Source organism: Salvelinus alpinus, chromosome 17 (assembly GCF_045679555.1).
Source record: "Salvelinus alpinus chromosome 17, SLU_Salpinus.1, whole genome shotgun sequence".
NCBI classification, from domain to species: domain Eukaryota; kingdom Metazoa; phylum Chordata; class Actinopteri; order Salmoniformes; family Salmonidae; genus Salvelinus; species Salvelinus alpinus.
In genome coordinates this window covers 35,066,363-35,080,135 of record NC_092102.1, presented here as the reverse complement: position 1 = coordinate 35,080,135, position 13,773 = coordinate 35,066,363, and the positions used below count along the sequence as shown (strand labels likewise).

The 13,773-nt window shown below is 43.8% G+C and overlaps 1 protein-coding gene across 4 annotated transcripts in view; it reads left to right on the top strand.

The window, feature by feature from the left end:
* Positions 1-13,773, top strand: part of LOC139542834 (transmembrane and coiled-coil domains protein 1-like) — a 102,550-nt gene that overhangs the window by 24,055 nt on the left and 64,722 nt on the right. Inside the window, exon 1 of one of the 4 annotated variants that reach the window (XM_071348714.1) lies at positions 2,341-2,976. The exons of the other annotated variants lie outside the window; for them this stretch is intronic. Coding sequence (XP_071204815.1) covers positions 2,830-2,976 — 147 coding nt within the window. The 5' untranslated portion in view covers positions 2,341-2,829. Of the gene's footprint in view, positions 1-2,340; positions 2,977-13,773 lie in introns of those variants that run through there. 4 annotated transcript variants of the gene reach the window in all.

Below are 13,773 nucleotides of genomic sequence, written 5' to 3'. Positions count from 1 at the left end.
TATGTTCTCTGAGAGAGGGGATGCTAGTCCATCTGTTGTAAGAGATGCATTGAGATGTGGTGGATATCTGTACCAGACACTGCTATCACCTCACACACACACACACACACACATGCACACACACAGCCTGGGGGAGAGACGGTGTGTAAGAATAGGCCTTTTGTGTCTGAAAGGACAGAGCTCTGTAACAAAGGAAGGCTGACAAAGAGGAAGTGCATACAGTATTCTCTTGCTTATCTAGCATGCTATGTTCTTTTTATACCCTCTGGTAAAGTAGCCTCTCTTGTTTTTTATTCAACCTTTATTTAACTAGGCAAGTCAGTTAAGAACAAATTATTATTTACAATGACGGCCTACACCGGCCAAACCCGGACGACGGTGGGCCAATTGTGCACCACTCTATGGGACTCCCAATCACGGCCGGTTGTGATACAGCCTCGATTCAAACCAGGGTTTCTGTAGTGACGCCTCTAGCACTGAGATGCAGTGCCTTAGACTATTGCGCCAGGTGAAAACTGTACTCATTTGTGGTCACGTAACTTTATCCAACAGATGCCTTTAGCCAGATTATTTTGTCATTCAACAACACTACTTATTGTTGACAAGACAATGGTTTAGTATGAAGATATGCAGAACCTGCTTCTCCAATAGAAATCTCTGATCACGCTTGTAGGCGACGTCATGGCAGTGTTGGCTCGCTAAACTCATGCGTAGAAACACGTCACCAGGTCCAACGGTCGTCTTGCACCTAACTGCACATGCGCAGACCATCAAATCAAAAGCACTCCTTCGATATAAAGTCGTTTTTGACAAATATGAAAACGTGTCAGTTTGTCACTTTCAGGAGGTTGGAGTAATAACATGTTCAGCTACATAAGACAATTGGCTCGAATCTACGTTGTGCCTTTAGATTTGGAGAAATCTAACAACTAAGGGATACTTATTCACTTTTCTCATTGACTTGTTAAACACCAAACCCCGGTCTGGTCTGCCGAGTCTGCTTCGCAAACGTTCCCGGCAGTCTCGCAATGTTGGGCTTCTGGGTTTAGAAACTCTGTGGTATAGCAATACTAGTATGTGAGTGGCTACTGTTTGTCCTGACTTCCACCAGATGGCGGTGTCATATCAGCTAATGGCTGTGGTCTGATGTACGGTGTTTGTGTGCGTGTGACTGGTCAGGGCTAGGTCATCCTGAGTTCCTGTCTGGAGGTTCTGAGCTGAAGCCCGCTGTTTGTTTTCACTGTAGTGTCAATTCATCTCTGTGTTGAATAAGCTACTATGTATGGTCATTTTAATAGAGACAGAATAACATTTTAATCTCCTCAAAGACCATTATTACCCTGCAGACTAGCAATTCTCTTGTGTGTTAGTTAGTGATACTGTATTGCCCTCTGTAATAGAGAGGCCACTACTGAGTAATAAATCAATATTTCTGGCTAATATCCAGCCAACCTGTGTGTTACAGTAGAGCAGGCTGGTAAGATTCCTAGACGCCTGGCTGTCATTACTGCTGAAATAGAGAGATCATTAGTCTCTCTCTCTTCACTGCTCAATGTGCATGTGTTAGTCTTCTGGTAACTCACACACACACACACACACACACACACACACACACACACACACACACACACACACACACACACACACACACACACACACACACACATGCATACACACACACACACAGAGCTGTGTCTCAACCAATGAAGCAATGTCATTCAAGTCATCTGGGCGGTTGTCATGGCAACCCTCAGGCTCACAGTGTCTGTACACCCTACTGTAGTTTCCATGGAAATGGCGAGGATGACCTTGGCAGAGTGTGCCCCCCCTGTGGTGGGAATAGGTCAGAGGTTATGCCCCCCTGTTGGGTGTTGGGTGGTGGCCCAGACAGGTTTGGTCCTGTTGAACATATTTGAATAGGCTTGAGCAGTGAAGTGTGTGTGTGTGTGTGTGTGTGTGTGTGTGTGTGTGTGTGTGTGTGTGTGTGTGTGTGTGTGTGTGTGTGTGTGTGTGTGTGTGTGTGTGTGCTTGAGATTCCACACTGCACACAATGGATCTAATAGAACCACACCCTACCCAATACTACCTCTTTCATTCTCTCTATGACCCACCATCTTTCTTCTGCCTTAACTCCCCTCTTCTCTCTAATTTTCTGTCTCATATTCCAAACCTCTCTTTCTCACTCACTCACTCTCCCTCCCTCTTTCTCCCCCCCTCCGACTTTCATAGTCCTAGGAGATGGGTGGTACAGACAGACAGTCAGCCAGCACCTCCCCCTCCCCTTGTCCCGCAACCTTGCCTTGTCCTACAATAAATGTGACGGAGCTGAAGACAGAGTGTGTGTGTCTGTGTGTGTGTTTGCTGATCAGACTCTGTATGTGTGGGTTTTCTCTTAAGACTCTGCGTGTGTGCAAAAATAGAGTTTTATTCCTGTCTGCTCTGTAAATCCCACGTTGTGTGTGTGTGTAACTCCATGTGCTGTCAGCCATGAGGTGCGATTGTGTGTGTGTGTGTGTGTGTGTGTGTGGAGATAGAGAGAGAAAAAGAGAGAGAGATATGGAAACCATGCTGAGTGTGAGTAGAGGGCAGCACAGCTGAGCACTCTTTATCTCTGTCTATCTGTCCTCCCTGCCTCCCCTTCTCTCCCTCCTCACCTCCCTCTCGATTTCTTTTCTCTCTTCACTTGTGTTTGCACACTAGATGAACCAACATGGATTAGAGCAGTTTGGAACAGAGAGAAGTGTGTGTTTCTGTGTGTATTCACGTACATATAGTGTATCTTTGTGCGTGAAGTAGATTGCAGCCTGTGGGTCTGTGTGTGTGTGTGCTATGTGTGTGAGTGTACTGGCTCTGGATGTGTGTGTTACTCTTGGGAAGAACTCAGCGTGTGTGGAGTGGAGTGGACAGAGTGGATCGTCAGTCTCTCCTTCAGTCAGGATGGTGCAGAGGTTCAGTTTACGCAGACAATACTCCAAGGTAAGTCTGCTAACAGACTCCCACTCAGCTGTATAGTGACCACCTGAGCTAAACATAATACAGTACATTGACTTCATATTAGTCTGATCATTGGGGACCTGTGAAATACTTCTAGTACCTGCTATCTCTGAGGTTATGGAAAAGTTGTCTCGCTCTGAGTCAATACTGTATTTCATGTGTCATGTAAAATCAAGTATTTTTCTCTATGATTCTTCAAATCAAGTGTTAGGATATTTCAAGTGCATACTTTAAAAAGGTATGTACATCTGGTGTTGCTGAATGTCTCTCTTTTTTCCATTCTAGTTCCATCTGTCTCGGTTAATCTGTCAAATGTTTTCCGACTCCTATCACTGTGTTGATGCTCTCTCCTTTTCTCTTTCTCTGTCTCTCTCTGTCTCTCTGTCTCTCTCTCTTTCTCTCTTTCTCTCTTTCTCTCTCTCTGTCTCTCTGTCTCTCTGTCTCTCTGTCTCTCTGTCTCTGTCTCTGTCTCTGTCTCTGTCTCTGTCTCTGTCTCTGTCTCTCTCTTTCTCTGACTCTTTCTCTTTCTTTTTCTCTCTCTCTCTCTTTCTCTCTCTCTTTCTCTTTCTTTCTCTCTCTCTCTCTCTCTCTCTCTCTCTCTCTCTCTCTCTCTCTCTCTCTCTCTCTCTCTCTCTCTCTCTCTCTCTCTCTCTCTCTCTCTCTCTCTCTCTCTCTCTCTCTCTCTCTCTCTCTCTCTCTCTCTCTCTCTCTCTCTCTCTCTCTCTCCCCATCTCTGATCCGTGGTGTTGTGTCAGGTGTCTATGATCCTGCTACTGTATTTTTATCTGGCAGGCGACCACCTCTGTCTACACCTGTTCTACATGCTACCCACTTACACTACCGTACACTACAGTACATTACCGTACACTACAGTGCACTACACTATAGTACACTACCGTACAGTACACTGCAGTACACTACAGTACATTACCATACAGTACATTACACTACAGTATACTACAGTACATTACCGTACAGTACACTACCGTACACGACCGTACACTACAATACACTACACTACAGTACACTACCGTACACTACAGTACACTACCGTACACTACACTACAATCCACTACAGTACACTACAGTACATTACCGTACAGTACACTACCGTACACTACAGTACACTACAGTACAGTCGTAAACACTTTGTACAAGACTCCATAGAGTAGAGTTTTACTTTTTACAGAATATGACTGTATGTGTCACGTCCGTCAAAGTGAGGAGACCAAGGCGCAGCGTGATGTGAATACATTCTACTTTAATTAAAGGAAGATCACTGAACAACTAACAAAAACAACAAAAAAACGGACGTGACGCTAATACAACGAGTGCTGACATGCAACTACACATAGACAACTACCCACCCAGACAGGTGGGAAAAGGCTACCTAAGTATGGTTCTCAATCAGAGACAACGATAGTCAGCTGCCTCTGATTGAGAACCACACCCGGCCAAACACACAGAAATACAAATCATAGAAAAAAGAACATAGAATGCCCACCCAAATCACACCCTGACCAAACCAAAATAGAGACATAAAAGCTCTCTATGGTCAGGGCGTGACAGTATGTCAGTGGAGGAAGAGCGGTTATGTAGAGTGTTCTTGGTGTGTTTAGCACAACTTCATTCGGTAAACAAGAATGGAACACGATTGTACTCTCGTCAAGTATGACTTATGGACGGATATCACTATAAAGGTGCGGTTCGTACAGTCATTCTTTTATGCACTGGTCAGTTTATAGAAGTTTACATCTATTCTCTCCAGCATTAAATTATTACAGATAACACTGAATTAATTCAATCTACTTGATTGCTTCCCCGGGGGATATTGAAATGTGTACATAACTGTAGGAACACCTTCCTAATATTGAGTTGTGCACCATTTTGCCCTCAGAACAGCCTCAATTCTTCAGGACATGGACTCTACAGGGTGTCAGAAAGTGTTCCACAGGGATGCTGGCCCATGTTGACTCCAATGCTTCCCACAGTTGTGTCAAATTGGCTGAATGTCCTTTGGGTGGTGGTCCATTCTTGATACACAAGGGAAACTGTTGAGCGTGAAAAACCCAGCTACGTTGCAGTTCAAATCAAATCAAATCAAATCAAGTTTATTTTATATAGCCCTTCGTACATCAGCTAATATCTCGAAGTGCTGTACAGACACCCAGCCTAAAACCCCAAACAGCAAGCAATGCAGGTGTAGAAGCACGGTGGCTAGGAAAAACTCCCTAGAAAGGCCAAAACCTAGGAAGAAACCTAGAGAGGAACCAGGCTATGAGGGGTGGCCAGTCCTCTTCTGGCTGTGCTGGGTGGAGATTATAACAGAACTATGCCAAGATGTTCAAAATGTTCATAAGTGACAAGCATGGTCAAATAATAATCATGAATAATTTTCATAGCCGATCATTAAGAGTTGAAAATAGCAGGTCTGGGACAGGTGGCGGTTCCATAACCGCAGGCAGAACAGTTGAAACTGGAATAGCAGCAAGGCCAGGTGGACTGGGGACAGCAAGGAGTCATCATGCCCGGTAGTCCTGACGTATGGTCCTAGGGCTCAGGTCCTCCGAGAGAGAGAAAGAGAGAGAGAAGGAGAGAATTAGAGAGAGCCAAGATTTTCAAAATGTTCATAAATGACAAGCATGGTCAAATAATAATCAGGAATAAATGTCAGTTGGCTTTTCATAGCCGATCATTAAGAATTGAAAACAGCAGGTCTGGGACAGGTAGGGGTTCCATAACCGCAGGCAGAACAGTTGAAACTGGAATAGCAGCAGGGCCAGGCGGACTGGGGACAGCAAGGAGTCATCATGCCCGGTAGTCCTGACGTATGGTCCTAGGGCTCCGGTCCTCCGAGAGAAAGAAAGAGAGAAGGAGAGAATTAGAGAGAGCCAAGATTTTCAAAATGTTCATAAATGACAAGCATGGTCAAATAATAATCAGGAATAAAAGTCAGTTGGCTTTTCATAGCCGATCATTAAGAGTTGAACAGGTAGGGGTTCCATAACAGCAGGCAGAACAGTTGAAACTGGAACAGCAGCAAGGCCAGGTGGACTGGGGACAGCAAGGAGTCATCATGCCCGGTTTGCCGTGACGTATGGTCCTAGGGCTCAGGTTCAGAGAGAGAAAGAAAGAGAGAACGAGAGAATTAGAGAGAGCATACTTAAATTCACACAGGACACTGGATAAGATAGGAGAAGTACTCCAGGTATAACCAACTGACCCTAGCCCCCCGACACATAAACTACTGCAGCATAAATACTGGAGGCTGAGACAGGAGGGGTCAGGAGACACTGTGGCCCCTATCGAAGATACCCCCGGACAGGGCCAAACAGGAAGGACACACTCAAACAGTTCTTGACACACTCAAACCGGTGTACCTGGCACCTACTACCATAACCCGTTCAAAGGCTCTTAAATCTTTTGTCTTTCCCATTGACCCTCTGAATGGCACACATACAAAAATCATGTCTCAATTGTCTCAAGGCTTAAAAATCATTCTTTGGTGACATCAATAAGGGATCATAGCTTTCACCTGGGTGATTCTCATGAAGCCAGTTTTAAACATGTCTGTAGCAAATTGAGTTACACAACTGTGATGCATATGTCAACTATCAGGACTAAGGAAACATGTCTTATTTCAAATTCATTTGACATTTTCGCCAGAATTTTGTACATTTTCACCCAAAAGTCTCATTACCGAAATGCGTCCGGATTAAATTATCGCCTCATTTTATAAAATTGTACTTTAGAAAAACCTAAGTTATTTGAATAAATGATGTGTTGCTGTAGTTTGTCCAAAGTTTATAAAAATGGTATACCAGTTGAATTTTACATTAAACTATAATATTTATTATGAACAAACACACAGTGTCTGTGAACATGCGTCTCATTACCGTAACACTTTTTCAAGTTCCTGTAAAAACGCCAATCAGTTTTTACATAAAGTTTTATTCACCCATGATGCATCACCTAGAGGACTAGTAGATGTTAATTTATTTGCTTATATTCCTTCAGAATGAGGTTCTTATTCTCAAACACCACCTTTATCCCACTTGGCCTTCTCATTTCCGTAACGTCTAAAAAGCTCAAATTGGGGAAAAGTCTGATTTAATTTTATAATAATTTTATAGTTTCATTTGAAATATTTTTACTTTCAGTGTTATGTTTAACTCAGGCCTTTTCATTGGGGGAGCAATGTTAAAAAATATTAGACTGATTTGTTTATACATTTTTGGGGACTGTTAAGGTAATGAGAATTTTGTGGAAATGGTTGTAAAATGCAAATATTCGGATTCAAAAAACATAATAATTATTATGAAGTAGAGATCCTAATCTCAGTGATATAAGAGGACATTTCATGAAAAATGAGACTTGAAAATGTTTGGGTCAAATGGCAGATTCGTGAGAATGACCCACCTGAATTCACCTGGTCAGTCTATGTCATGGAAAGAGCAGGTGTTCCCTAATGTTTTGTAGACTCAGTATATATTAATGCACGTTTAGTGTATTGTCTGCTGCCTTCCACAGGTCCTGCATGTTGTTTATCTTATCCTCTGTCTTAAAGTTAAAGGTATGACTGTTGTACAATATGTACTGGGTAGGTAGTGTGTTGCTGGTGTGTTGTATAGTGTGTACTGGGTAGGCAGTGTGTACTTGGTAGGTAGTGTGTTGCTGGTGTGTTGTATAGTGTGTACTGGGTAGGTAGTGTGTTGCTGGTGTGTTGTACAGTAGGTACTGGGTAGGCAGTGTGTTGCTGGTGTGTTGTATAGTGTGTACTGGGTATGTACTGTGTTGCTGGTGTGTTGTATAGTGTGTACTGGGTATGTAGTGTGTTGCTGGTGTGTTGTATAGTGTGTACTGGGTAGGCAGTGTGTTGCTGGTGTGTTGTATAGTGTGTACTGGGTAGGCAGTGTGTTGCTGGTGTGTTGTATAGTGTGTACTGGGTAGGCAGTGTGTTGCTGGTGTGTTACAGACTGTGATCTTGGCTGCTCTAGTGTGTTGAGTGCTAGTATTAGCTGTGTTAATAGCCGTCTGTAATGTGGCTGGTGCCTGTGGGAGTCATTACAAGGTGTCCACTACTGATTAACTGATTGATGATTCTCTATATCCTGGCATTCTCTAGCTGTGTGCTCAGGCACACACACACATGCACACGTTAATAATGCCAGACCCAGGCTGTGATCCCACTCTCTGAGGGTGTCTGAGAGAGAGTTGGGAAATGCAAAAAACACATTTCCAATTCACACATGCGTAACTTGTACATGTGTGAAATAGGAGAAATATAAGCACCCACACACACATTGTCTAGCAGAATTGCCTGCAGGCAGCTGAGGATTCCACATTGATGGAGTGGAGGGGTCTGGTCTTCTCTCTCACTTGAGCTGCTTGGGGAGAGAAGGATGGGTAGGGGTAGTGAGATGGAGGGTAGGGGAGGAGGGAAAGAGGGATGGGTAGGGGTAGTGAGATGGAGGGAAGGGGAGGAGGGAAAGAGGGATGGGTAGGGGTAGGGGTAGTGAGATGGAGGGTAGGGGAGGAGGGAAAGAGGGATGGGTAGGGGTAGTGAGATGGAGGGAAGGTGAGGAGGGAAAGAGGGATGGGTAGGGATAGTGAGATGGAGGGAAGGGGAGGAGGGAAATAGGGATGGGTAGGGGTAGGGGTAGTGAGATGGAGGGAAGGTGAGGAGGGAAAGAGGGATGGGTAGGGGTAGTGAGATGAAGGGAAGGGGAGGAGGGAAATAGGGATGGGTAGGGGTAGGGGTAGTGAGATGGAGGGAAGGGGAGGAGGGAAATAGGGATGGGTAGGGGTAGGGGTAGTGAGATGGAGGGAAGGGGAGGAGGGAAATAGGGATGGGTAGGGGTAGGGGTAGTGAGATGGAGGGAAGGGGAGGAGGGAAATAGGAATGGGTAGGGGTAGGGGTAGTGATATGGAGGGAAGGGGAGGAGGGAAATAGGGATGGGTAGGGGTAGGGGTAGTGAGATGGAGGGAAGGGGAGGAGGGAAATAGGGATGGGTAGGGGTAGTGAGATGGAGGGAAGGTGAGGAGGGAAAGAGGGATGGGTAGGGGTAGAGGTAGTGAGATGGAGGGAAGGTGAGGAGGGAAATAGGGATGGGTAGGGGTAGGGGTAGTGAGATGGAGGGAAGGGGAGGAGGGAGAGGGAGGGTTAGGGCAGAGCGTTTTTTCAGGTTTGTAAGGAAAAATGGGTCGCTTTGGGAGGGGTCTATGTATTATTGAGTGGAGATGAAAAGGCAGTCTTACCTCGAGGGTAGATCCTCCCTCTGGCAGCTGTGTGTGTGTGTGTGTGTGTGCGTGTGTTAGAGTCGGGTGGGGGGGGTAAAGCCTCCTCAGGCCGTTTCTGCAGACGTCTGCTCATCTCGCCCCTCGGAAAGGGCAGGAGTATGGGAAATATTATTGGAGGGGTTAGGAACCCAACCCTCCGTCCTCTCCTGCCCCTTTAGGCCACCTGTCCACCTGCTACTCTATCCTCAACCACTGTGTTATTCTACTCTGTTATTTATCATTAACCACAGTTCCATCCACAGTTTATAAAGTAGTCATACCGTATTTTTTTTTCAATTTAAAGTTTTATTAAGTTTTCAAACAACCAACCAAACACATTCCACATTCACAGATGTGACAGACTTAAAAAAAAAAAATAATAATAATAATAAAAATAAAAATAAATGTTATATATATATATATACATATATACATACCTACATATACATACATACACACATACACACAAATAATAATTATAACAAAATTTAAAATGTAGAACTTGCAGCAGCACTATCAAGGTTCTTATTTGCTATTTCCAGCCTTAGCTGAGATGACGAGCCAATGATTAGTTTTTAGATTTTACAGCACCTTACACAACACGCATCTGCTCACCTCCCCGATCCCCCCATTCACTCTGTCCAATTTGAGATATAGTGGAGTAGTGGAGACCAGAGTCTATCAAACTTGGGCTGTCTCTTGTGGAGGTCATAAGTGAGCTTTTCAAGAGGGAGAAAGTCAACAATCTGGTCAATCCACATTTTAAATGTAGGAGAGGTACTAGAGGCCCACAATAGAAGGATACATTTCTTAGCAAAGTATGTAATGGTCATGAGCAAATTTTCTCTGTCAGGATCAAGAACAAAGTCCTGCTGGGCATTAAGAAGATAGAGACACGGGGTCATATCAAACTGTACATCTAGTATTTTCTGTGCAGCAGTATGTATAGATTGCCAAAATCTGGCAATCTCTCTACAGCTCCAAAATACATGCATATAGGTTCCACTTTCAGAGGTACATCTTTTACAGTTAGGAGAAATGTCTGTTTTCATTTTATGGAGTCTCAAGGGAGTGTAATAAAATTTGTACAAAAATTTGTAATTCGATTCTTTCATTTTTACATTAGTAGAGGAGCAGTATACCCTGTCGCAAACCTCCGCCCATAACTCATCACTGATAGTCAGACCAAGGTCCTTTTCCCAGATTATTTTCAAAGGAGTAAAGGAGGAGCCTCCTTTCTCAGAAAGGAGTCTATAGATATAGGATATTTTGCCTTTAATGGATTGCGCTGTGACAAGAAGGGTTTCAACTTCGTTCAACTGAGTTCTAAACCTCCTCTTGGAAGTAAATGAGGAGATGACATGTCTAATTTGAAGATATTAAAAAAAAATGGGATCTTGGCACATTGAATTCACTGCAGAGCTCTTGACAGGATTTCAGTGTAGTGGTCTTCTGATGAAATAGGTCTGAAAAGGTCCTGATTCCTAGAGTATGCCAAAGATTAAAGTTGGCATCCCTCAGGGCTTTTGGCAAGTCTGGGTTGCCTACTATAGGCGAGTGAGAGCATATTTGGGAGGAGATGCCCAGGTATTTCTTACAGTCCCTCCACGCTAGTAGGGTGCTGTAAATCACAAATGTTTTGGCTATGTTGCCCACTTCACTAAAGTTATTAATGAATATAGTTGAGCTTAGTGGCAATGAACCACAGGATTGGGCTTCTATCTGGATCCACGTTGACTCTTGTCTGTTTGTGATCCATGTTAGCATGTTGCGGATTTGGGCAGACCAGTAGTACAATTGAAGGGAGGGAAGGGCAAGACCGCCCTTAGATTCAGGTTTCGATAGAGTGGAGAGCTTGATCCTAGGTTTTTTATTGCCCCATATAAATTTGGTGATGCTTTGGTTAATTGTTTTGAAAAAGGAAGCTGGGAGATAGCATGGGAGCATCTGAAATAAATAGTTCAGTCTAGGGAGGATGTTCATACGGATTACATTAATTCTTCCTACTAAGCTAATTGGGAGGGAGATCCAGGTTTGGAGGTTGTTTTTGATTCGATCCAGGAGTGGAAGATAATTCTCCTTGAAAAGCCTATTCAGATCTGGTGTTATGAATATGCCAAGGTATTGAAACCCCTGTGTCTTCCATTGGAATGGGCATAGTGTCTTCATAGAACTGGTGAGTGTAATATTGAGAGGGCAGACAGTGGATTTGTTAAAATTTATCTTATAACCTGAAAACGTGCCATACTGAGCAATTGTGTCTAAAATGGGAGGAAGGGATTTCTCAGGGTTGGATATGTAGAGCAAGACATCATCCGCGTAAAGCGAAATCTTGTGCTGCAGGCCGCCTGCAGGAACACCTGTAATACTTGGATTGCTCCTTATCAACTCTGCCAGAGGCTCCGCCCCCAACAAGTAGAGCAGGGGGGATAGCGAGCACCCTTGTCTTGTGCCCCGTCCCAAAGGGAATCTGTCAGAGTTCAGTCCGTTAGTAGTCACCATGGCATTTGGATGAGAGTATAGTGATTTGATCCATTTAATAAAGTTTGGGCCCATATTGAACTTTTCTAAGACTGAGAACAAAAAGCTCCACTCCATCCTGTCGAACGCCTTCTCAGCATCCAGTGAAGCCAGCAGGACAGGGGTCTTCTGTGCGTTTACTTGATCAATAATATCAAAAAGACGGCGAATGTTATCAGAAGAGTATCTGTCTCTAATAAATCCAGTTTGGTCCGCTTTTATTATTTTGGGAAGAAGAGTGTTTAGTCTTTTGGCCAGCAATTTGGTAATTATTTTGTAGTCGAAATCCAACAAGCTTATGGGCCGGAAGGAGGAGCAGGATAGGGGGTCCTTGTCTTTTTTGAGCAACACTGTAATGCGAGCTGTGCGCATTGAGTCTGGGAGAACTCCGTTTTTGCAAAAATCCTCCAGCATTGGCATGAAAATAGGGCTAAGCTGGGGCCAAAAAGCTTTGTAGAACTCTCTGGGGAATCCATCTGGGCCTGGGGACTTGTTAGGTGGCATGGAGGTAATTGCCTCCAGGATCTCCTCAGGAGTGAAGGGGGAGTTGAGATCTTCTTGGTCAGTCTCTGATAGTTTAGGTAGCGAGATTCCCTCTAGGAAGGAGTGGAGTTCTGCTTCCGTGTGTTTTCTCTCAGAGGTATATAGTTTGCAGTAAAAATCATGAAAAGTTAAATTGATCTTTTTTGGGTCATATGTGACCTCGTCCTCTGCTGTTCGGATAGCCATAATTGTACGCTCTGACTGCTCTTTTTTTAAATTTATAAGCAAGCAATCTACTAGGCCTATTGCTATACTCATGGTATTTCTGTTTAGTAAAGAAAACTTTTTTTTTAATCTCCCGAGTATAGTCCAAATTCAGTTTGGCTTTGGCTGCTTTAAGTTGACTCCAGGAGGTGCTGTCTGTGGATTGTTTATGTACTTTTTCACAGCGTTCCAGCTCCCTCTCCAGATCTAGCCTGTGTGCTTCCATTGCTTTTTTCTTAGAGGAAGCATATGCAATTAGATGACCTCTTAGTGTGGCTTTAGCAGCGTCCCACATTGTGGCCGGAGAAACAGGAGAATCTTTGTTGTCTTGTGTGTAGTTGTCTATCCATGTAGTTACCAATGTATGGAATGCTTCGTTTGATAGCATGGAGGTGTTGAATTTCCAGCTCTTTGACCTCGGGATGTTTTTGCAGAGGTCAAAGCGGAGGTGGACAAAGGCGTGATCCGAAAGCGCTATGGGTCCGATTCTACACGTGGCTGAATTTATGAAACTCTTTGGGATAAAAATGTAATCTATACGGGAGTAGGTGTTATGGACATTAGAGTAGTATGTATAGTCCATAGATGAGCTATTAGTCTCTCTCCAGATATCTATCAGTCCCATCTCTTTAGTAAGAGAGTTCAACATCTTTGCAGATCTAGGATTTGTGGTGGGGACTTGAGATGATTTGTCTAGGGTTGGGTTCAGGGTACAATTAAAATCTCCGGCCAACACTCCAAAGGAAACACAATGCTCATTGAACAGGGTTATCATTTTCGACATAAAAGCAGGAGTATCTGTGTTAGGGGCGTATATGTTTAAGAGAGTAATTGGTTGCCCATACAGTGACCCAGTTATCAAAATAAATCTCCCCTCCAGATCAGATATGTTTTTGTCAATTATGAATGGAACATTCTTATGGATAAGTATGGCTGTGCCTCTACTGTTGGATTTGAAAGATGAGAAGTACACCTGTCCCACCCAAGCTCTGCGGAGTTTGGCATGTTCAGCATCACAGAGGTGTGTCTCTTGCAATAGCGCGATGTCTGCTTTTTCCTTTTTTAGAGCACATAGTATCTTTTTCCGTTTTATTGCATGACCTAGACCATGGCAGTTCCATGTCAATAGATTTAAGGTACTAGTCATCGTCATCGAACAGTAATCGAACTTTAGTGCAAGTCATCTCTGGGTAAAGGTGGATAGTAGTTACAGCTGCGTTCACATAAAAGGAA